A 25451-nucleotide genomic window follows, 5' to 3' on the forward strand; every position below is an offset into this window, starting at 1 on the left:
CATTAAATATGTCACTTAATGACGGAGATATGTCTGAGAAATGTATTGTTAGGCGATTTCATCATTATACAAACATCAGAGTGTACTTACACAAACCCGATTTATGTGTCCTATTATACACCTTGGCTATATGGTGTAACCTGTTGTTTCCAAGGCAGGAGAATAGGGTCTGGTGGCCCGTAACCTAAGGCTGATTCACACTGACTTCCTAGAACTAAATCTAAAGGAAAATCCCAACTTTCCAAAACTAAGTAACGAAAGGACCAGAGGCCACTCCCTTTGCAACCTCCCTCCCCTTTTTCTGCGTGGCAAATGGAAAATTGAAAGTATCTCTGACTGGTTTCTTTCTGCAACCAATCAGACTGATTGGGAGCCAAGTCTTCTTCTGCCTAAGGGTTTAACTTGTAACTTCACTTCAGCCTCTGATTGGTTGCTTTCCACAACCAATCAGACTGATTGTGGGCCACCACTACTCTTACCTAGGGTGTATGCCAAGTGGCCAATGGGAAATCACTAGAGGGTATTTAAACCCCAGAAAACTCTGTAATGGGAAAATTACTGAGCCCCTATGCTCAGCCCACTCCCACCCTGTGGAGTGTACTTTCATTTTCAATAAATCTCTGCTTTTGTTGCTTCATTCTTTCCTTGTTTTGTGTGTTTTGTCCAAATCATTGTTCAAGTGTCAAACACCTGGACACCCTCCACCGGTAACACTTCTAGGCTACAAACCTGTACAGCATGTCTGTACTGAATACTATAGGCAATTGTAACACAATGGTAAGTAATTGTGCATCTAAACATAGAAGAGGTGCAGTAAAAATACAGCATAAAAGATAAAAAATGGTACACCTGGCCCAGTGTGGTGGCTCACACCTATAATCCAAGCATTTTAAGAGGTGGAGGTGGATGAATGGCTTGAGCCCAGGAGTTCAGGACCAGGCTGGGCAACATGGCAAAACCCCATTTCTACAAAAAATAGAAAATTAGCAGGGCATGGTGGCACACACCTGTAGTCACAGCTACTCGGGAGGCTGAGGTGGGAGGATCACCTGAGCCTAGGGAAGTCAACCCTGCAGTGAGCTATGATTGCACCATTGCACTCCAACCTGGGCAACAGAGTGAAAGCCTATCTAAAAAGAAAAAAAAAAAGTACACCTATATAGGGCACTTACCGTGAATGGAGTTTGCAGAACTAGAAGTTGCTCTAGGTTATGTCAGTGACTGAGTGTGTGGTGGGTGAATGTGAAGGCCTAGGATATCATTATACAACACTGTAGACTTTATAAACACTGTACACTTAGGTTACACTAAATTTATAAACAGTATTTTCTTTTTTTTTTTTTTTTTTTTGAGACGGAGTCTCGCTCTGTCGCCCAGGCTGGAGTGCAGTGGCCGGATCTCAGCTCATTGCAAGCTCCGCCTCCCGGGTTCACGCCATTCTCCTGCCTCAGCCTCCCGAGTAGCTGGAACTCCAGGCGCCCGCCACCACGCCCGGCGGCTAGTTTTTTGTATTTTTTAGTAGAGACGGGGTTTCACCGTGTTAGCCAGGATGGTCTCAATCTCCTGACCTCGTGATCCGCCCGTCTCGGCCTCCCAAAGTGCTGGGATTACAGGCTTGAGCCACCGCGCCCGGCCACAGTATTTTCTTTATTTTTTTATTTTTTGTAGAGATGAGGTCTCACTACGTTGCCCAGCCTGGTCTTGAACTAGCTCAAGCAATCCTCTTGCCTTGGCCTCCCACACTGCTGGGATTACAGGTGTGAACCACAGTGCCTGGACTCAATATTTTCTTTCTTCAATAATAAATTAAATTTAGCTTACTGTAACTTTTTCATTTTATTAAAAAAAATCTTTTTTTGGCCGGGCGCAGTGGCTCACGCCTGTAGTCCCAACACTTTGGGAGGTCAAGGCAGGCGGATCATGAGGTCAGGAGATCGAGGCCATCCTGGCTAACCTAGTGAAACCCTGTCTCTATTAAAAATACAAAAAATTAGCCGGGCGTGGCGGCACGTGCTTGTAGTCCCAGCTACTCAGGAGGCTGAGGCGAGAGAATGGCGTGAACCCAGGAGGTGGAGCTTGCAGTCAGCCGAGATAGCACCACGATACTTCAGCCTGGGCAACAAAAAAAAAAATTTTTTTTTTGAGACAGGGTCTCACTCTATCTCCCAGGCTGGAATACAGCAGTGAGATCATGGCTCACTGCAGCCTCCACCTCCCAGGTTTAAGCAGTCCTCCCACTTCAGCCTCCCAGGTAGCTGGGACTACAGCCACATTCCATCACACCTGGCTAATTTTTAAATTTTTTTGTAGAAATGGAGTCTTGCTATGTTGCGAGGGCTGGTCTTGAATTCCTGGGCTCAAGTGATCCTCCTGCCTTGACCTCACAAAGTGCTAGGATTATAGATGTGAGCCATGGTCCCAGCTATGAACTTTTAAATTTTAACTTTTTGACTCTTTCATAATAACACTTAACTTAAAAAACAAACACATTCGGCCAGGTGTGGTGACTCAAGCCTATAATCCCAGCACTTTGGGAGGCCAAGGTGGGTGAATCACTTGAGGTCAGAAGCTCCAGACCAGCCTGGCCAACATGGTGAAAACTTGTCTCCACTAGAAATACAAAACAGCCAGGCAGGGTGGCACAAGCCTCTAATCCCAGCGACTAGGGAGGCTGAGGTGGGAGGATCCCTTGAGGTGGAGGTTTCAGGGAGCCAAGATCACGCCACTGCACTCCAGTCTGGGCCACAGACTGAGACAACGTCTAAAAACAAAAACAAAAACAAAACAAAACAAAAACACACATTGTACTGCTGTACAGAAATATTTTTGTATTCTTTTTTTTTTGTTTCTGGGACAGAGTCTTCCTCTGCCGCCAGGCTGGAGTGCAGTGGCACAATTTCAGCTCACTGCAATCTCTGCCTCCCAGGTTCAAGCGATTCTCCTGCCTCAGCCTCCCGAGTAGCTGGGATTACAGGTGCATACCACCGTGCCCGGCTAATTTTTGTATTTTTAGTAGAGATGGGATTTCACCATGTTGGCTAGGATGGTCTCGATCTCTTGATCTCGTGATCCGCCTGCGTCGGCCTCCCAAAGTGATGGGATTACAAGTGTGAGCCACTTCTCCCAGCCTGTATCCTTATTTTTTATGTTCTTTTATATTTTAAGTTTTTTATATGTTTTTTTCTTTTTAAATTTTTTTTGTTAAAAATGAAGACACAAACACACATATTAGCTTAGGCCTACACAGGGTGAGGATCATTAATATCACTCTCTTCTACCTCCACATCTTGTCGTACTGGAAGGTCTTCAAGGGCAATAATATGCATGGAGCTTTCATCTCCTATGATAATAATCCCTTCTCCTTGAACCCCTATTGAAGGACCTGCCTGAGGCTGTTTTACAGTTACCTTTTTTTTTTCTAATAAGTAGAAGGAGTACAGTTTAGAATTACAATGAAAGGTATAGTATAGCAAATACATAAACTAGTAACAGCCTTTGTTATCAAGTATCATGTGCTGTATGAGTATATATGCTATACTCTTTTTTTTTTAAGTTTGAGATGAGGTCTTACTCTGTCATCCAGGCTGGAGTGCAGTGGCACGATCTCAGCTCAGTGCAACCTCTGCCTCCCAGGCTTAAGCCATCCTCCCACCTCAGACTCCTGAGTAGCTGGGACCACAGGAATGTGCCACCATACCCAGCTAACGTTTTTGTATTTTTGGTAGAAGGTTTTGCCATGTTGCAAATATGTATTTTCGAATATTTGGGTTTTGTTATATTGTCCAGGTTGGTCTTGAACTCCTGAGCTCAAGCCATCTGCCCATCTCGGTCTCTCAAAGTGCTGGAATTACAGGTGTGAGCCACTACCCCCAGCCTGTGCTGTCCTCTTATACAAACTGGAAGTGTAGTAGGTTCATTTACATTAGCATCACCACAAACATGTGAGTAATGCCTTGGGCTAGGCTACCCTCACTCAGTTATAGGAACTTTTCAACTCCATTGTAATCTTGTGGGGCCACTGTCTCGTGGTCCATACTTGACCAAAACATCATTATGCTGCACATGACTATATAACCTGGTGGACAGGTATCACTAATCACCTATAAGATTTGATGAGGACTCTAAGAAAGCTCTTAATCATTTATATTCCCAATTTTTGCTCCCAATAATTTCTATAATATTTTAGAAGTAGAAGTTCTTTTTTTCTTCTTCTTCTTTTTCTTGAGATGGAGTCTCGCTCTGTCACCCAGGCTGGAGCGCAGTGGCCTGATCTCAGCTCACTGCAACCTCTGTCTCCTGAGTTCAAGCGATTCTCCTGTCTCAGCCTCCCAAATAGCTGGGATTACAGGCATGTGCCACCATGCTCGGCTCATTTTTGTATTTTTAGTAGAGATGGGGTTTCTCCACGTTGGCCAGGCTGATCTCGACCTCAAGTGATCTACCTGCCTCAGCCTCCCAAAATGCTGAGATTATACGCGTGAGCCACCATGCCCAGCCAGAAGTTTATTTATTAATGGTTTTCCAGTTCCAGATGTGCCAGCCTGAGCCAGGAATGGTTATATTAAACATAACAACAACAGATAACCATAAATGAGCTCACACACAGAAAAAGGAAATCTCCAGATGCCAGAAACAGAGGAAAGGAAAGTCAGAATGTTAAGTATGTGAGCTGAGTGGATCAAATTTGAGGCAGTGTTACTGGATCCAGAAACAGAAAGTGACTTGGTTTCTAATTTTTAATTAATTAATTTATTGAGATGGAGTCTTGCTCTGTTGCCCAGGCTGGAGTGCAGTGGCACAATCTCAGCTCACTGCAACCTCCCTCTCCCAGGTTCAAGTGATTCTCCCACCTCAGCCTCCTGAGTAGCTGGGATTACAGGTGCACGCCACCACACCCAGCTAATTTTTTTGAATTTTTAGTAGAGACGGGGTTTCACCATGTTGGTCAGGCTGGTCTCAAACTCCTGACCTCGTGATCCACCCTCCTCGGCCTCCCAAAGTGCTGGGATTACAGGCATGAGCCCGGCAGTGACTTGGGTTTTAATATCTACCGATGGATAGAAGTTCAAATCCGGGACCTAAGGGAGTTGGAAGTAAAATACTGCATAAAAACAGAACTCTCCAAGGGTTAAATTCCCAGGCCTGACACTTGCATAGGCTAGAAATACAAATTTATACCAGCTGAAAAATGAACATAAATATTTTTGTTCATTTGTCTGTTTGTTTTGAGACAGAGTATAGCTGTCATGCAGGCTGGAGTGCAGTGGCACAATCTCGGCTCACTGCAACCTCTATCTCCCGCGTGAAAAATAAACATAAATGTTGATTGGCAGTGGGCCTGTGATACATCTATGGATCTGGTGCAAGCAAACAAAAAATTGCTCTGCATCACATGCAATTCCCACGGAGTAAAAAAGTACCTTCTGAAGACGATCTCATAATATACCAAATTACAAAACACAAGTAGAAGAAAATCCAACAAGAGCAAAGATCAGTAAACACAATAACATCCCTAAGAATTTTAGGTTGTAGAAAGCGTGTTTAAGTATAATTTTCTAAAATAATTAAACATGTATAAATAATTAATCATTGGAGCCATAAAGAACAAAACTCAATGAAAAATGGAATACATAGACTCAGACAACAATAAAATAGAATGTCTAAAATGAAAAATGGCTGGGTGCAGTGGCTCATGCCTGTAATTTCAGCACTTTGGGAGGCCGAGGTGGGAGGATCACCTGAGGTCAGGAGTTTGAGACCAGCCTGGCCAACATGGTGAAACCCCATCTCTACTAAAAATACAAAAATTAGCCAGGCATGGTGGCGGGTGCCTGTAATCCCAGCTATTTGGGAGGCTCACTTGGGCCCCGGAGGCAGAGGTTGCAGTGAGCCAAGATCATGCCGTTGCACTCTAAGCTGGGTGACAAAAATGAGACTGTATCACACGTACACATACACACACACAAATAAATAAAATGAAAAATACGGAAACGAAAAGCTCAATGGTCAGGTTAAGCAGCAGATCACAGACAGATGAATAAAGAATTCAAGAACTAGAAACTGATCTGATAATGCCATCCAGAATGAGGTAGAAAGTCAAAGACTTGCAAACTAAAAGAAATATGGGGCCGGGCGCGGTGGCTTACGCCTGTAATCCCAGCACTTTGGGAGGCTGAGGTGGGTGGATCATGAGGTCAGGAGTTTGAGACCAGCCTGGCCAGCATAGTGAAACCTCATCTCTACTTAAAAAAAAAAAAAAAAACAAAAATGAGCTGGGCATGGTGTCGTGTGCCTGTAGTCCCAGCTACTCGGGAAACTAAAGCAGAAGAATCGCTTGAACTCAGAAGGTGGAGGTTGCAGTGAGCCCAGATCACGCCACTGCACACCAGCCTGGGTGACAGAGAGAGACTCTGTCTCAAAAAAAAAAAAAAAAAGAAAGAAAAGAAATATGGATATTAGAATGAGAACTTACAACAAATGTCTAATAGGAATTCTACAAGGAGAGGAGATGAAGATGAATCTTTTGACTCAAGAAATACAAATCCCCCCAAAAATAAATAAAAAGAAGCCCACATCTAACTACATTTTAGTGAAATGACAGAATGCCTAACAAATGCCTAAAATAATGAGAGAAAAATTCATTCCTTTAGCTGTGATTTACCTTATGAGAAACTGAACTCCACATATACTCTAGTTCAAATTAAGTGAAGTGGATACAATGGCTGGATGAAAATGATTTTTGAATGAAAAATTCAAAACTTAAAAATCCTACAGGAACTATAAAAAACTTCTCAACATTTCTCAGCTCTAATATTCTTTTTTTCCTCCCAAATCCTCAGAACAGATCTAACATTCTTGTTCCTTTAACAACTGCAATTCAGCAGAAGCCTGGATATTTAATTACATTGCAATGAATCACTCTAATTCAAATATTTCTAAAGATTATGTTTCTGGCCAGGTGTGGTGGCTAACCCCTGTGATCCCAGCACTTTGGGAGGCTGAGGCAGGCAGATTGCTTGAGCCCAGGAGTTTAACACCTGCCTGGGCAATATATTGAGACTCTGTCTCTACAAGAAATTAAAAATTAGCCGGGCATGGTAGCGTGCACCTGTAGTCCCAGCTACTTGGGAGGCTGAAGTGGGAGAATCACTTGAGCCCAGGAAGTGGAGGCTGCAGTGAGCTGTGATTGTGCCATTGTACTCCAGCCTGGAAGACAGAGTGGGACCCTGTCTAAAAAAGAAAAAAAAGATTATGTTTCTGGCAACAGAGATTCATTCACTTGCCAATATATCTCTAGCCCCAAGTATATCATATATACAGAGAAAACCAAGATGGGCAAGATGTGACACTAACAATCTGTCATTTTCTGTTCACTGCTAATGAGTGGATTATTAATTAGTGGTCCAGTAAGCACATGAAAGACATAAATATTTGATTGAAAATTGTCTCTGCTAATCCCTCCAGCTTGAGAAGGAACCTCTCTCTTCAGAATATTTTCTTTGAAGGGCCACTGCATTTTCTGGGTCTTGCAAGAAGAGTGATTATAGTCTGTTTCCTTGAGGAGTCTGATAAGAAGTCAGTGTCTCCCTCCGGGTCTGGTTAAAAGGATAATGTCCTGTTTTTTGTTTTGTTTTGTTTTGTTTTTGAGAGAGTCTCGCTGTGTCACTCAGGCTGGAGTACAGCTGCGTGATCTTGGCTCACTGCAACCTCTGCCTCCTGGGTTCAAGCGATTCTCCTGTCTCAGCCGTCCAAGTAGCTGGGACTACAGGCGCGGGCCACCACGCCTGGCTAATTTTTTGTATTTTTAGTAGACACGGGGTTTCAGCATGTTAGCCAGGATGCTCTTGATCTCCTGACCTCATGATCCGCCTGCCTTGTCCTCCCAAAGTGCTGGGATTACAGGCGTGAGCCACCCAGCCCAGCCTCAAAAGGATAACGTGCTGTTATCCTTTGGCAGAGTCTCCTGACCTTCAAGAGATAACAAGTTGGACTGAGAAGAGAAAATCCACCCCAGACTTTGGATTACTGTCTCCACTAATGAGCAGACCAGGTCCCCAAAAGACAGGTCTTCTAACTTTCTCACCCGGAAGCATTTCGATAGTGTTTTCCATGAAACTTTATTTAGAATAACAGGAAGAGACCTTACTTTGCTTGCTCCCCTAATTTCCTCAACTTTTCCAATTCATATGTTTCTTTCTAGGGAGTTCAACGTCATCTGGGACTGCTTCTTTGAAATCCTTTTTTTTGTTTTTCTTGAGACAGAGTCTCACTCTGTCGCCAGGTTGGAATGCAGTGGTGCGATCTCAGCTCACTGCAACCTCTGCCTCCCCAGTTCAAGCAATTCTTCTGCCTCAGCCTCCCGAGTAGCTGGGATTACAGGTGCATGCCACCATGCCAGGCTAATTTTTGTATTTTTAGTAGAGAAGGGGTGTCACCATATTGGCCAGGCTGGTCTCTTTGAAATCTTAAATCCAAACATTTCTATTTTTTAGATCCCTTGCTCAGGTGAATCCTTTCATCTTTACCTTATAGCTCATCAGGATGTAAGTCTCTTGACATCTCTCTAGTCCTTCCCTATTAGCTTCTACTCTCTTCACTTACACTTTAACCAAACTTAGACTTTACTCTCTTTCAAATATTCTCAACTCAATTATCTCTAGAGAATTCAGGGAGATAATGTAGGTAAAGCACTGGCAGAAAGAAATGCTCAATGAATGCTAGCTAACACCACTACCATCACTACTAGCAACATAAAAAACATTCTCTTGATCTTTTGTCATTCTAGTATGTCACTAGTATATACTGTATGTCACACAATCTTGGCCGCTAAATAGTATTGGGGAAAAAAATCACTAAATTGTGCAGACAGATAGATAATAGTAAATTCAAGCTTCCAGCCTTACCTGACAAACAATTCTAACTTTTAAAATCAGTTCTCTGAATTTTGAAACTACTCGAGGCCTTCTTCAATTTCCTCAAATCTACCTACCACTTCCCCATAATTCTCATTCTCGTTTCATAGGAAAAAATAGAAACGATAGAAAGAACTTCTTCAACTTCCAGTACCAAACATTCCTGCATCTGCACCTATCCTTCCTTTCCTGCTTTCCTCCTATGACAACAGAAGCAGTTTGATTCACTTCTAAAGGTCAATGACTCCATATTCTCTCCCACTCTTTGTCGTCCTTACCCACGTATCTTTAACTTCTCTCTCCATTGGCTCCTTTTCATCCATATATAAATATACCTAAATATGGCTGGGCTCAGCGGCTCACACCTGTAATTCCAACACTTTGGGAGGCCAAGGCGGGCAGATCACGAGGTCAGGAGTTCCAGACCAGCCTGACCAATATGGTGAAAGCCTGTCTCTCCCAAAAATACTGAAAAAGAAAAAAAAAAAAATTAGCCTGATGCGGTGGCACACACCTGTGGTCCCAGCTACTTGGGAGGCTGAGGCAGAAGAATCACTTGAACCTGGGAGGCGGAGAGTGCAGTGAGCCGAGATGGATCCATTGCACTCCAACCTGGGCAACAGAGTGAGACTCAAAAAAAAAAAAAAAAAAAAAAAAAAAAAAAAAAAAAATACACACACACACACACACACACACACACACACACACACACACACACATATATATACCACATTCAAAAATCCCTCTTTGTATTCCAAGTACCTCCTCATCTCTTTCTTGCTTTCCCTACCCCATTTTTAAAAGATTGTCCATATTTGCTGCCTGTATTTATTCACTTCACGTTTGTCCTTTGTCACCATAATCAGATTTCCATTCTACACTCCAATGAAACTGTTCTTATGTGCTTTATCAATAAACTATCCAATAAACCCTTTTCAGGTTTCACTTCATTTGACCTGTTAGCTGCCTAAGGTAGGATTGTTCACTTCTCCATATGAGACACTCTGGTTTTAGTAATGCCTAGTTTCCTAGAACTCTTCCTCTCTCTTACTGCTTTTTGTGAATACTCTTTGTGGCCTATCTTCCTTTTCTCTGTCTGTCCTTAAATGTGGGGTTCCTCAGAGATTTGTCAAGGGCCCTATTTTTTCATACTGTATATTTCCTTCCCTCCTGTCATCGCTAATCCATATCTCAGTTTAGATCCCCCTCCTGATACGTATGTCAACATACCCATCCCATAGGCATTCTGCCTCCCAAGCTGTTTCTGCTGTGTTCTTTATCTCATTGAAGGACTTCACCTATCTACCCAGCGTCATCTTGTCTCTTTCCTTTTTAATTTTCCACTTTCAGTCAACTACTAAGCCCAAGCCATTCTGCTGCAGTAGCTCTCAATTTCAACTGACATCCAGGCCATAATTATGTCACACCTTAAGGGGTCCTCCAGTTCCCAATCTTGTCAGTTGCAACCAATTTTCCAGACGAAGCCAGAGAGCCGGAGTGAATTTTTTTTTTTTTTGAGACGGAATTGCGCTCTTTTTGCCCAGGGTGGAGTGCCCTGGCGCGATCTCGGCTCGCTGCAACCACTGCCTTCCGGTTTCAAGCGATTCTCCTACCTCAGCCTCCCGAGAAGCTGGGATTACAGGCGTCCGCCACCATGCCCGGCTAATTTTTTTGTATTTTTAGTAGAGACGGGGTTTCACCATGTTGGCCAGGCTGGTCTCGAACTCCTGACCTGGTGATCCGCCCGCCTCGGCCTGCCAAAAGTGCTGGAATTACAGGCGTGAGCCACCGCGCCCGGCCGCCAGAGTGATTCTTTAAAAATGTAAATTATATCATCCCACTGCTATGCTTAAAATCTTTTGGAAGTTTGTCTCTAGGATGAAGCTCTGAATTCCTTAGGATTTCCTTCTCAGTCTCATTTCTCCGTCCCCTCTCTTACGCTATTTTGAAATTTGAATTTTTAGAATACATGCTTGCAGCCTCAAGAGCTGTTCTCTCAGCTAAATACGTGTTCTCCTCCCTCCTTTTTCTAATCAACTTTGCACTCAACCCTTACAGCTTAATTTAAGTATCACTTCTAGGAAACTGACACCCTCTCAACCCCCTAGTTTGAACTTCTCTGTAGAGTTTCTAAGGCTTCCTGTACTTATCTAGCAATTAAGAGCATTATCTTGTAATTCACGTCTTTATCTCTGCTAGACTAAGTCCTTGGGAGGGCGGAAACCAGGGTAAACTTTCCATCTCAATAGCCTAAACGGAGTGCCTTACACACCAAACAGTCGTTCAATTAGCATTTATTCAGTGAGTTAACGATTTTCTTCCTTGGAATGATGGCGGCCAGAATACCAGAAAGATGGGGACTAAAAGGGGACAGAATAATTAAATCTATAAGGAACAAGCGGGAAGGAGTAAATAAATCTATAAGGAGCAAGTGGGTACGTAGGCTTTTCCATAAATCCCTGTAACCTAAAAGCCGGGGCTGCTCGGCTAGGGGGACCAGGCCGACCTGGCGAACCTGTCGCCGCGACTGGGGCTCCGGTGGGCGCCGCCTGGAGTGCGCGACCCCCGGCGAAGCAGGACAATAGCTTGGAATTCGGCCTCGTGTTTCCGGTGAGGCAGCCTCGCGCTGGGCCGGTGAGGCCCGGGGTGGGGGCTCCGAGCCGGGCCCACGGCAAGGAAGGCGCGGCCCGCTGGGCTCCAGCTGCCGCCACCACCGCCTCCCCCGACGCCGTCGCTCCGCCCCGCCCCGCCCCGGAAGTGACTTGAGACCGGTCCGGAACCTCTGAGCCCGGCGGCTGCAGCGTCACCAGCCGAGCCGGTGCGGGGCGGGCAGAGCGGCCGCTGCCGCCGCCAACGAACCGGGAACCGCGCGGGGCCCAGCAGCACGCCGGCCAGGGAAGGGGGCCTAGCGATCGGTCAGAGGGCGACGGGCCGCCGGCGGCCGCAGGGCGACGAAGACGCGGAGGAGGCGGAGCCCGGAGAGGGGTGGGGGTCGGGGAGGGTTAGGGTGGGAGGGGGTAGGGGGGGTGTCCCTGGGCTCATGGAGCTGGCCGAACGGGCGAGAGTCGGAGAGCCCCCGGAGCCGGGCGGGCGTTCCGAGCCGGGCCCGCGGGGCTTCGTCCCGCAGAAAGAGATCGTCTACAACAAGCTGCTGCCCTACGCCGAGCGGCTAGACGCCGAGTCCGACTTGCAGCTGGCCCAGATCAAATGCAACCTGGGCCGGGCGGTGCAGCTCCAAGAGCTGTGGCCCGGGGGCCTCTTCTGGACCAGGAAACTCTCCACGTAAGTGTGCCTGGGCCTGCAGGCCGGGCCGGGGGGAGAGGCTTAGTGAGAGGTGTCGGGGATGGGTGCTCTTTGTCCAGAGGACTGGACCCTTAGCTCTGTCCTCGCTGGAGCTGTCCCCGAGCGGTGGTCCCAGGGTCATGACAGAGCCTGTGAAGCACTCAAGCCGTCCTCCCTGACACTTTCTTACCGGGATTCCCGGATCCTCACCAGTCCTGCACGTCCTCTCCATCTGCTTCTCCCGAAGTGTTCGGGTTGTTGTCTTCCCACCTGGGGGGACCTGGGGAGCCCAAGGGCCCCGGCCCCGAGGGAGAGAGGTGAGCCTTTCCCAAGGGTCCTCCGTGGATCTTTGCGCATAGGAGAGGCGGGGCAGAGAGGATTTGCCTTTGGGGGAGTTCTGTGACTTCTCTCCCTGCTTCCTCCGGTTCTTCCTTCCCCTACGATCCCCGCCTCTTCACATCTCCGTTGGCGTCTAGTAACTTTCTGAATGGAAAGGAGACCATTGGGAAACTTAAGGGTTCTGCTTTTTTGGGGCCCGCTCAGACCTGGCGGAGTTGATCGAAAAGGTTGGTTTAAAGTCAGACTTCATTCTTGAGCTTAACGTCTTAGACGTTAATGTGGACAATGTTGTTTAAGATCCTAAGGATTGTGTGTTGTTCCTGTTGTGACATTTCTTTTGGAGAGGCCTTTAAGATACTGAGGAAAGTAGGGAAGAGTACTGTCAGGATGTCCACGGCGATACTCGTATCAGGCTTGTGTTAATATTTTGAGTTACTCAGATTAACATAGATTACCTGAATCAGTTTCAGGAGTTCTGTTTGTAAACTAGCTTCAAACTATAGTGTCACTGAAATTAGGAAAAAAACAAAAAACAAAGAATAAAAATACAGTGGGGGAGGAAAGGTTACATTTACCTGCTGGGTGGGCATCTTTACTGTGTCGGAAGAGCTTTTTAAGAAATAATTTTGCTGTATCTTGTTTGGTTAACTGTACATAAAATCTAGTAACATGGTATGTTCACGCATGTGGGTATGGATGGGTGAACACACAAGACGTAAGTCACTCATTCAGTGTTTACCCAAATCTACTGATTGAACTGAGTGATGACTCAGGGTTTTGTAATAGTTTTGTCCATATTTCTTCACTGGATGATTCTCGTCTGCCAATTATTAAGGAGCCTCTGACAAATTTCTCATTTCCACTTGAGGGGTGGGTGGGAACTAAAATTAAAAAGAAGCAAAACTGAAACATGTAATTTGCCCTCTTCAGAGAGTGATCATAAAATGTCAAGGTTAACAACTCTCCTCCTGACTACAGTATAAAGAAGTTTTTGGTGTTAACGATCCTTAGGAGAATGGGGGTGAGGGGCGGCAGAAGCAGGAATGCAACAGGGAGAACCACGTTTAGTCAAAAAAAGAATACTTCATAAATAGTTACAATCCAAATGCTTTTTGAAGTGAGACTCCTAGGTTTTTGTGTTACTCAGGCACAGTAAAAATAGTCACTTTGTTACAGTGATTCCCCATTTTAATCACTTGGATTAGACTTGCTGGGAGAATACCTACCATTTTTGGGGATGCAAACAGCTTTTTTTAGATATGCAGTATATACATATGCCATGGTGCGAAGGCATATCTGGTTTGGATTTATGAACCTAGAATCTACCAAGGCATACTTAAACATTGTTTTCTGAAGTATTTATTGTTATCAAGTTTGGTAAATTAGCACTCCGGGTTTTGTTATTTTGGCTTATTAGGTAAAAGTTTTTACTTAGAAAGGGCTAAAAATAACAGTGGAGCTAATGTTTGGTGTTTAGGGCTGGATTGCTGATGGCTTAATACCCATGAACCTATAACCATTTATATCTAAATAACCAACAAGAAATGCTATCGGGTAAAATTTTGTTTTGGTGTAATGGTTAAATGCTGGAAACTGATTCTTGGTATTGCACTATGAGACATTTTGAATGCAGTGGGACATGTTGTGATCTTGGGTGTGTTTTTTTCCTAAGTCATGTTAAGGTGACCTGTTTATAGTTGTGCTTGTTTTTTAAGCCTTCTGTGTTGCATAAGTGAACATCTGAATAATGCCAAAACGTGTGACGAAAGCTGAGTGGTGATCATATTTAGTACTTCGTAGAATAGAAAGTGGTAATGAAAAGAAAATCTAGTTTCTCCCACTAGCCCTGAGACTGTGGGAAAGTTACTTAATCATGTGTTTCAGTATTCTTGTGCGTGAAATGAGGAGATTGGACTAAATAATTCTTTTTTTTTTTTTTTTTTTTTTTTTTTTGAGGTGGAGTCTTGCTGTTTCCCAGGCTGGAGTGCAGTGACGGGATCTTGGCTCACTGCATCCCCTGCCTTTGGGGTTCAAGTGATTCTCCTGCCTCAGCCTCCCAGGCAGGTGGGATTATAGGCGAGTGCCACCACGCCTGGCTACTTTCTTTGTATTTTTAGTAGAGAGAGGGTTTCACGATGTTGGTCAGGCTGGTCTTGAACTCCTGACCTCAAGCAATCTGCCTGCCTCGGCCTCCCAAAGTGCTGGGATTACATGTGTGAGCCACCGCACCTGACCTGGACTAAATTCTTGAGAAGCATTTCTACTCTGGTATTCTGCAGTTTTATTTTTTTAATCCTGTCAAGCTTCACATCAGTCGTTGTGTGTATCTTTCTACAAGAACTGTTTGAATAATTTGTAAAATACTAGAAACAGTTGCATAGATCAGGTACATTCCTAAAGACCAAAGTGTAAATGCAGTTGAGAGTTACTGGGACTATCTTGCCAATCAGAACTGTGCACCCCTAATCTGGACATCAGAGGTGTGTTTGGGACCAAGTTCTGGTTTGGGAGGTTCTCAGGCTTTATATTTGGTCCCTCTTTTTGACTTTTTTTTTTTTTTTGGAGACAGTCTCACTCTGTCGCCCAGGCTGGAGTGCCGTGGCAGTATCTCGCTCACTGCAACCTCCACCTCCACCTCCCCTGTTCAAACGATTCTCCTGCCTCAGCCTCCTGAGTAGCTGGGATTGCAGTTGTATGCTGCCATGCCTGGCTAATTTTTGTAGTGTTAGTAGAGACGGGGTTTCACCATGTTGGCAAGACTGGTCTCGAGCCCAGGTGATCTGCGTGCCTCGGCCTCCCAAAGTGCTAGGATTACAGGCTGAGCCACCGCGCCCACCCTTCTTTTTGACTTTTTTCTTCATTTTTAGTAGTTTCAATCCATTTCAAAACTTGCAGGTCTGTTTAGCATCTCTGAAGAAAGGTTATTTCTATATTTTCAAATACTTTGCCATGTGATATAGGCTTTTTCCAGTGAGATATAGACAGTTTAATGTACTAGAACTGGTCAAGAGAAGTTGTGTGATGTAATGTATCACAAGGCAAATTTTTAATAAGGGAGGAAACAAATCAGAGAACTTGAAACAAATTAGAGAAAGTAGGAACAAATTAATGGTCTTTGGACAATGGCAGACAGCTCAGCTGGACACTGTAAGTAAAATATTGGTAGATAACTTGTATGGCCCATGTAGAGAATGAAGGGAGTTGAAGAAAGGTATTCTTAAAACTTGATTTTGTTACGCCTGTAATCCCAGCACTTTGGGAGGCCGAGGCAGACGGATCATGAGGTCAGGAGTTCGAGACCAGCCTGACAAACATGGTGAAACCCCATCTTTACTAAAATTAAGAAAATTAGCCTGGCATGGTGGCGTGCGCCTTTAATCCCAGCTACTCAGGAGACTGAGGCAGGAGAATCGCTTGAATCTGGGAGGTGGAGGTTGCAGTGACTCCGTCTCAGAAACAACAACAAACAACTCAAAAAACTTGATTTTGCCCCCTTGCCTTTCTGGACCTTTCATGAGAGGCAGTGAGTGCTAGTTAGAACACCTCAGGTTATCTGTACGTGAGGTGTATCTGGCCTTGCCACCAACATTATTATCTTTTTTTATTTTTTTATTATTTTTTTTTGAGACAGAGTCTTGCTTTGTTGCCCAGGACAGAGTAGCTGGGATTACAGGCATGTGCCACCATGCCTGGCTAGTTTTTTTGTATTCTTAGTAGAGACAGGGTTTCACCATGTTGGCCAGGCCAGTCTCAAACTCCTGACCTCAAGTGATCTGCCCGCCTCGGCTTCCGAAAGTGTTGGGATTATAGGCATGAGCCACCATGCCCTGTCTAACATTATTATCCTGGTGAGAATTTAGATTATTAGTGGGTTTTCAAACTTTAAATTTAGTAGTAGAGTGTTTTATTTTTTGTTTTTATTTTTTTTGAGACAGAGTCTCACTCTGTCATCCAGGCTGGAGTGCAGTGGCACAATCTCAGCTCACTGCAACCTGTGCCTCCCAGGTTCAGGCAATCCTCGTGTCTCTGCCTCCAAGTAGCTGGCATTGCAGGTGAGTGCCACCACACCTGACGAATGTTTGTATTTTTAGTAGGGAGGGGGTTTCGCCATGTTGCCCAGGCTGTCTCAAACTCCTGGCCCCAAATGATCCACCCATCTCGGCTTCCCAAAGTGCTGGGAATACAGGCATGAGCCACCACGTGGCACCAGTAGTGGGGTGTTAAAAAACCAAATTTTGGCCAGGCGCGGTGGCTGACGCCTGTAATCCCAGCACTTTGGGAGGCCGACGCAGGTGGATCACAGGGTCAGGAGTTCGAGACCAGCCTGACCAACATGGGGAAACCCTGTCCCTACTGAAAATACAAAAAAACTCCACAAACAACTGGGTGTGGTGGCGGGTGCCTGTAATCCCAGCTACTCAGGGGGCTGAGGCAGGAGAATTGCTTGAACCCAGGAGGCGGAGGCTGCAGTGAGCCGCGATCGCACCACTGAACTCCAACCTGGGTGAAAGAGTGAGACTCTAACTCAAAAAAACCAAAAAATAAAAATAAAAAAAATTTTAAAAACCCCAAAATTTTAAACATGAAATTGGATTCCTCAGGCAAATTAAAACCCCACTCATTAAAAAAAAAAAAAAAAGAAATACTACTTCTTGATAATAGAACTTCTGAAACCTCCTGAGGGCTCCAAAACACAGTTCGAAATATCTCTTGGGTACATTGGGTATCGTGGCTCACGCCTGTAATCCCAACACTTTGGGAGACTGGGATTTCTTGAGGTCGGGAGTTCCCTGGCCAACATGGTGAAACCCTGTCTCTACTAAAAATACAAAATTTTGCCGGGTGTGGTGGCACTCACCTATAATCCCAGTTACTCAGGAGACTGAGGCAGAAGAATCGCTTGAACCTGGGAGGCAGAGGCTACGTTGAGCCGAGATCGCACCACTGCACTCCAACCTAGGCAACAGAGGGAGACTCTTGTCTTAAAAATAAATAAATAAATAAATAAATAATAACTTGGCCTTTCTAGCTCTTTGTTCTTTTTAAACTGATCTGGAGGAAAGGGAGGGAAAAGGATGGAGAATAAGGGAATAGGTTACTGTTTCCTACAGTTATCCTATCCATGATTCTCGTGTGTGTGTGTGTGTGTGTGTGTGTGTGTGTGTGTGTGTGTGTGTGTGTGTTTCAAACAGAATTTTGATTTCAGTAAAGTATGTGCGTTTGGTGTAAGATGAAGCAAATTTAGATCCCTTGTTTGCTACAGTGACATGTTCTGTATTGTTTTATGATTAAGTGACTGTATTATACTGTGAAGTCATTTTAATTGCAAATTAAAACTGTGGCAGCTTTTAGAATTGAAAGTACAGTTGTTTAATTATTATTACAAATATTATGTAGCCTTCCTAGATTGATTATCCCCGTTGAAACCACATAATGTATTTAATTAGATTATGTAACCACCAGAAACTTAAGTGTAGTCAAGGTATGAGTTATCAAATACACCAACCTTCTCTTGTGGAAAGTAGTAAGTGGCCACAGGAGCACCCACATTCGTATCATCCCCGTGATGGGAAAGAAAGGAAATGATAACTGCTGAATCTTTATTGTCTGGTATGAGGCATCTAAGAGTATCTAATATTTGAGTATTGAAATTGAAGTATACAATAAATGCAAGTGGTTTTATTTGTAAATGAATCTTGAAATCTTGACAAATTACCAAACTCATCAGTGAGAACCAGTTAGAGTGATAGGTTTGTCTTTGTTATTAAGTGGGGACATTCCCATTCAAAATGGGAACCCAAATTTCTTTGTAGTGAGAAAGTTGATTTTCCATAAGGGGAAAAAAAAGGAACTGATTTTGGAGAACATGAATTTTTTTGATAAAGTTGTATAATGTAATAGCACAATAAGACACATTTCATATTTGATTTTTTCAAAAATAATGAATTTTATTTCTGAGAGCAATTGTAGGTTCACAGCAAAATTGAATGGAAAGTATAGTTTCCATATACCCTCTGTCCCTACACATGCACACATTTGATTTTTCATGATGCTGTCACACATAAACTTTTATTTGAGGCCCTTACTATTTTCCAGAGATCTCTCAGTAATTTCTTGAAAACAGCTTTTCAGTTTTCTTTTCACTAGTTAACTGGCTATTTCTTCCTGAACATCGTTGGCCAGTGAGCCTATGTATGTTTCTGATTTGAAATTTTCCAACATTTAAACTCTTTTTTCATTAAATATTTTTTATTATAAAAAATGTGAAAAATATACAAAAGACAATAATATAATGAACCTCATCACCCATCTTCAATTAATTAACTCATGGCCAGTTATGTTCTTTTCATCATCCCCTTTCCCCATTGTTTTTGAAGCATATTATTTATTCATAAATGTTTCCAGTATGTATCTTTAAAGGAAAAGGATTTTTTTTTAAAAAGCAATACCAATACTATTATAAAACCTAAAAAATATTAACATCTGTTATCACTTTGATCAGTCTCATGAGGTTCTGCTTCTTTGCCAAATTGGTGATTTTACAACTGAGTTTCCATTTCATTCGGATTTTTTTGTCTAAGGTTTACTAGAATCAAATCTCATGGACAGAGGTCAAGAAAATAGCTAATTAATGAACACTTTCACATTATGACATCTTTCATTTCTGCCTCTTATCTTCGAAGACTTAGATTCAATCCTGGGGTAACAAGTATTCTCTTAAGTTACCTTCATTTAAAAAATGAGGACACAGAGGCTTATAAGTTAGTGCACAGTCATGGGTTAATACAATGTAATAGAGGCAGATCAGTCTTTGAATACAATTTTTTGAGTACATTGTGTGGACTGGGCACTGGTTTTGGCGTTTGGGATGTATCAGTGCAAGTTTTCAGACCCCTGGAAGTTCCAGTATGCTCTTTCTTTTAGTGTGTTCTTTTGTTTTTTTTGTTTTTTGTTTTTTTGAAGAGACAGTCTTGGTCTGTTACCCAGGCTGGAATCATAGGGAGTGCAATCATAATTCCCTGTTTTAACCTTAAGCTCCTGGGCTCGAGCGATCCTCCCACCTCAGGCTCCTGATTAGCTTGGACTACAGACATATACCACCACGCCAAGCTAATTTTTAAAGTTTCTGTAGAGACGAAATCTCACTATGTTGCTTAGGCTGGCCACCTTGGCCTCCCTCCCGAAAGTGTTGAGATTACATGCGTGAGCCGCTGCATATGATATGTGTGCCTTTTTTTTTTTTGGAGACTGAGTCTGGCTCTGTCACCCAGGATGGAGTGCAGTGGCGTGATCTCGGCTCACTGCAGCCTCTACTTCCTAGGTTCAAGTGATTCTCCTGTCCCAGCCTCCTGTGTAGCTGGGACAACAGGGGCAGCCACCATGCCCGGCTAATTTTCCTATTTTTAGTAGAGGTGGGGTTTCACTATGTTGGCCACGATGGTCTCAATCTCCAGACCTCATGATCCGCCTGCCTCATCCTCCCAAAGTGCTGGAATTGCAGGCATGAGCCACCGTGCCCAGCTGTGTGCTTTCTTTCAGTGCACACTTTTATTCATTTAGGACAGACTAGGCCAGGTGGTAATGCCATCAAAAAATTTGAAGAAAATAAGAATTCTGAATGTATTATTTGAAAAGAAAATCTCATTCTGACCACTGTGTTTTAATGCCTTACTTTGAGGCACTAAGAAAGGCAGTTAGAAGAAAAGAATGTACCGTTTGATGTTCTTCTGAGATCTGAATGTCACTTAAGAATGGTTTTCCCAAGTGTTCTTTCTGAAGTGTTGTAAAATAAAATTGTATTTGAAATACATGTTTTCAATTGAAGTGGACGCAGATTTTTACTGGTTTTTTGGCAAGCTTGTAAATAAGCATATAACTATATAACTTCTAAGAACTGTTTTTCTTATCATGGAACCTGGGAATTAACTTTTTTCTGGTAAATGATACTTATTTTTAGAGAACCCCCTTCTCCCTTGTAAAAAGTAAAGAAGCAGTTCCTCTTGGAAGACTTTCCTCGGAATAAATAGTAACTTCTCTTAGAAGCAAAATTCATTCAAAGACCTGTGCTAACATTCTTAAGTATCTGCTAGCCATAATAAAGAAATCAATGTACTTTATGTTCTTAGCTCCCACAATTTAGCCTAAATATTTGCCCTGGCGTGCTTATACTGGTCCAAGCAAGCATTAGGTCGTAGCCTGTTCCTCTTCCTTATTTGAAGGTGTTTTTACCTTTCTCAGCATTCCACATTCCTCCTTCCTTTGTTCTCTGCCTTTGCCTCTTTTAAAGTTAGAAGTTGCTAGCCAATCTGGGCAAATACAGAGTGTGAGGTCCCATTCCAACCAATGGAAATCGAACACAGCAGTAGGGTGGACACGTCAGGTTATAAATGACCCTGTCTCCTTTGTTAGGTGTACTCTCATGGCAGAACTGCTGGCGAGTGTACCCTTTCTGCAGAAAGTATAAAAATGACCTTGCTGAGGAAATTGTATTTATGTTCAAGTGCTGTTTCTTTACAGCACCGGGGAACAAGCATTTCAAACATCCCCCCTCCCTCCTTTATTTTGAGACAGGGTCTTGCTCTGTTGCCCAGGTTGGAGTGCAATGGCGCCATCACAGCTCACTGCAACCTCAACCTCCCAGGCTCAAGCAATCTTCCCATCTCAGCCTCTGGAGTAGCTGGGACCACGGGCATGTACCAGTACACCCAGCTAGGTTTTTATTATTTTGTTTTTATTTTTGTAGAGACAGGGTCTCACTGTGTTGCCATGGCTGGTCGCAAACTTCTGGGCTCAAATAATCTTCCCGCCTTGCCCTCCCAAAGTGCTGGGATTACAGGCATAAGCCACTGCACTTAGCCCCTCTTCCCCCCTTTTTAAATACAAAAATCCAAATCTATGTTTCTGTCTAACCTTTGCAGAAAATTAGATCAAGATCTCATTCTGTATGAACACCAAACTGAGAGCATGGTAATAAAAACAGTAAGCAAACAACAGCAGCAACAGAAAACCCTTGCATTCATTGAGACCTCTATTGGAATGTTAAAAGCAGCACATACTATAAGTATTCCCATTCGGAACCTTGAGGTAGACTGCTTCCATATTTGGTTTACACTTAACATTTCTTCTCACTCTTTTTTTGAGACGGAGTCTTGCTGTGTCACCCAGGCTGGAGTGCAATGGAGCAATCTCGCCTCACTGCAACCTCCGCCTCCCAGGTTCACGTGTTTCTCCTGTCTCAGCCTCCCAAAGTGCTGGGATTACTGGCGTGAGCCCCCATGCCTGACTTCCTATGACTTTTAATTCTGCAGATGTTCTGATTATTTTGACCTCGGGTTGCCTCTTCAGAGTATATCTTAAGTGCTGACAGCTTCCTAAACTTTCAAAGTCAATGACCACTTAATATATGATGAAAATTCGGCTAAAAAAAATCAATCCAAAAAACTCTGTTAATGCTTTATTTTATCTCACTTTTACATGTTTCATTTTCCAGGTAGTCTTGGAGTCTCATATCTGTCTTATTTGGTTGTGAGTTCTTGGCCCAAAGGAACTATTTGAGTCATTATTGTCCTGTATGTGTTGTTTGCTCTATAAATGCTTTTTGAATATAGAGGTAATTGATTGAAAATAGGGGAGGTGAGTTTATGAAAAAACCCTGTTACTTGTTCACTCAGTATTTCTGGCAGTGAGAAGCTTTATCTACATTTTTAACATTACATGTAATGATGAAGGACTTAGTCTTAGAATAAAATCACAGTAATTTGTTCCTGATCCCTTAGTTTTCTCTGCTACTTTTACCTCTCGTTTTTGATGTTTCTATATGTTGAAACCTTGGGAAGAGAAGGAAAAGACTGGAACCGATATAGCTGTAGTGAAGTGTTTATTTTGTGTGGGCAGGAGTTGAAGTTACTGCCTGAAATTAATTCAGGGGGTTGTTTAGAAATGTCATGGGTCATGGTAGTTTTCCTTGCTGTAAAATATTTGTCATTTAGCCCTAGCTGTCAGGGATTAAGCAGCTTTTTTTCCCCCCTCTTTTTTTTTGAGACAGAACCTCGCTCTGTCACCTAGGTTGTAGTACAGTGGCATGGTCTCTGCTCACTGCAACCTCTGCCTCTTGGGTTCCAGCAATTCTCCTGCCTCAGGCTCCCAAATACCTGGGACTACAGGTGCGCACCACCTGTACATACAAAATAATTAATAAATAAAAAATACAATAATAATAAATAAAAAATACAAAATAATTTTTGTATTTTTAGTAGAGATAGGGTTTTGCTATGTTGCCCAGGCTGGCTTCAAACTCCTGGATTCAAGCAATCCACCTGCCTTGGCCTCCCAAAGTGCTAGGATTACAGATGTGAGCCATCATGCCCGGCTCTTAAGTGGCGTTTAAAAGGTCCTTATTTCTCACCATTTCTTTAAATATTTTACATTTTAGTAAAGTTTTAACGTGTAATTCCTGCATATTTCTCTTTGAGAAATTTTCAGTTAATCTTTTTGTTGGTAATTTGAATGGAACAATCTTCCTTGAACTCTGTTACTTTTTATCTGGATGCTCTACAGGAAGGCTCCTGACTTTTTTTAAAAAAATATACATTCGGTAGATTTTAAAGTTTAGTCTAAAAGTGTTTTTTTTTTTAAAGTTGTTTCAGATGTTTTAGGTATAATCATAGCATTGACACCATACTTTTAGTTCCACCTTTCCTGAAATAATTACACTAATTTTTATTACCTATTCTTTTGATCTAGATTCAGAATAATGCTGAATCATAATGGTAAGAATAGTCATTATTGTCCTGAATCTGACTTTAAAGGAAGTGCCTCTTGGGGAGGAATGCCTTAAAGTCTGATATTGACTCGTGTGTTTTCAAATGGATTTGGTTTCTCTTGGTTATAATCCCATTAATATTTTCTGGTTTACATTGTATCGTAATCAGATTGTTTGGCCAGAATGATTTCTATGTGTTAAAATTAAGTGAATTTTTTTTTTTTGTGGTTTAGTTTATGACAAGTTTTTTTGTTGTTTTTTTTTTGAGATGGAGTCTCACTCTGTGGTCCGGCCTGCAGTGCAGTGGCACTATCTCGGCTCACTGTAATCTCCGCCTCCTGAGTTCAAGCAGTTCTCCCACCTCAGCCTCCTGAGTAGCTGGGATTACAGGTGCATGCCACCATGCCCGGCTAATTTTTTTTTTTTTTTTTTTTTTTTTTTTTTTTTTTGAGACGGAGTCTCGCTCTGTCACCCAGGCTGGAGTGCAGTGGCCGGATCTCAGCTCACTGCAAGCTCCGCCTCCCGGGTTCACGCCATTCTCCTGCCTCAGCCTCCCGAGTAGCTGGGACTACAGGCGCCTGCCACCTCGCCTGGCTAAGTTTTTGTATTTTTAGTAGAGACGGGGTTTCACTGTGTTACCCAGGATGGTCTCGATCTCCTGACCTCGTGATCCGCCCGTCTCGGCCTCCCAAAGTGCTGGGATTACAGGCTTGAGCCACCGCGCCCGGCCTAATTTTTTTTTTTTTTTAAAGATGGAGTCTCTCTGTCTCCCAGGCTGGAAGGCAGTGGCGCCATCTTGGCTCACTGCAGTCTCCACCTCCCGGGTTCAAGCAATTCTCCTGGCTCGGCCTCCTGAATAACTGGGATTATAGGCATCTGCCACCAAGCCCAGTTAATTTTTGTATTTTTAGTAGAGACAGGGTTTCTCCATGTTGGTCAGGCTGGTCTCGAAGTCCTGACCTCAAGTGATCCACCCGCCTCGGCCTTCCAAAGTGCTGGGATTATAGGCATGAGCCACTGCTCCTGGCCAACAAGTTTTTATATGTGTTCCACAGGGGATTGAAAAGGGAACATAGTTTTTGTAAGCTCAAAATTTTCATATTTGTCTCACACAATATTTTGTTACCGTTATTCAGCACATAAAGTTTTGCTTTCTTTTTCAAGACTGTGCAGTAGGTGGTATTATATACTGTTATCAGGAGATGCTTAATGTCTTACTTCTTCAGTGATATTAGTAGCCATTTTACATCGTTAGGGATTCCAAAATGGTGATACTTAAACATTTCGCTCTGCTTATTTGGTGAGAATCTCTAAAGCAGGGGTCTCCATCTCCCAGGCCACGGACTGTTATCTGCTGTGACCTGTTAGGAACCGTGCTGAGCCGAATTTACAGCCCCTCCCCATTGCTCACATTACCACCTGAGCTCTACCTCCTCTCAGATCAGTGGTGGCATTAGATTGTCTTAGGAGCACAATCCCTGTTGTGAACTGCGCATGAGAGGGATCTAGGGTGCGCACCCTTTGTGAGAATCTTGTGCCTGATGATCTGTCACTGTCTCCCATCACCCCCCGATGGGACTATCTAAGTTGCAGGAAAATAAGCTCAGGGATCCCACTGATCTACATTATGATGAGTTGTGTAATTATTTCATTATGTATTACAATTTAATAATAAAAGAAATAAAGTGCACAATAAATATAACGCCCTCAGATCATCCCGAAACTACCCCCACCATCTGTGGAAAACTTGTTTTCCACAAACCCAGTCCCCAGTGCCAAAAAGGTTAGGGACCGCTGCTCTAAAGAACTTTTCCTCATGAAATGTTTATCCTGAGTGCCTGTAGGAGTGGCAGGGTAAAGCTTAATTGTTCCCCTTCATTTACCAGTTTTTAAATTAATGACTTGGTTCCCTGGCATTCCTTAATTAAAGATGTGGTCTGTGAGGTTTTGTTTTGTTTTGATATTTTTCAGGAACTCAATGGATTTAAACATATCCATTGCAATTACCTTGATTCACACCCTTTTCATTTTTGGTTGATGAGAAACCTATTCAAGTTAACTCTTACGACTTTAAGTAGTCTTTGATAAGGGACGTTTAAATTAAGATAATACACAGATATGTAGAAATATTGATTATCTGATCTTAAACATTGTAT

The 25451-nt window shown here is 43.2% G+C and overlaps 2 protein-coding genes across 2 annotated transcripts in view; one reads left to right on the forward strand and one right to left on the reverse strand.

Moving 5' to 3' along the window:
- The window catches only part of ACYP2 (acylphosphatase 2), a 914175-nt gene that overhangs the window by 337372 nt on the left and 551352 nt on the right, over window positions 1-25451 (reverse strand). The gene's annotated exons all lie outside the window — the stretch shown is intronic.
- The window catches only part of PSME4 (proteasome activator subunit 4), a 106477-nt gene continuing 92769 nt past the window's right edge, over window positions 11744-25451 (forward strand). Inside the window, exon 1 of the mRNA XM_050753717.1 lies at window positions 11744-12194. Coding sequence (XP_050609674.1) covers window positions 11953-12194 — 242 coding nt within the window. The 5' untranslated portion in view covers window positions 11744-11952. The remainder of the gene's footprint in view (window positions 12195-25451) is intronic.

The sequence above is a fragment of the Macaca thibetana genome, chromosome 13 (genome assembly GCF_024542745.1).
Source record: "Macaca thibetana thibetana isolate TM-01 chromosome 13, ASM2454274v1, whole genome shotgun sequence".
NCBI lineage: Eukaryota > Metazoa > Chordata > Mammalia > Primates > Cercopithecidae > Macaca > Macaca thibetana.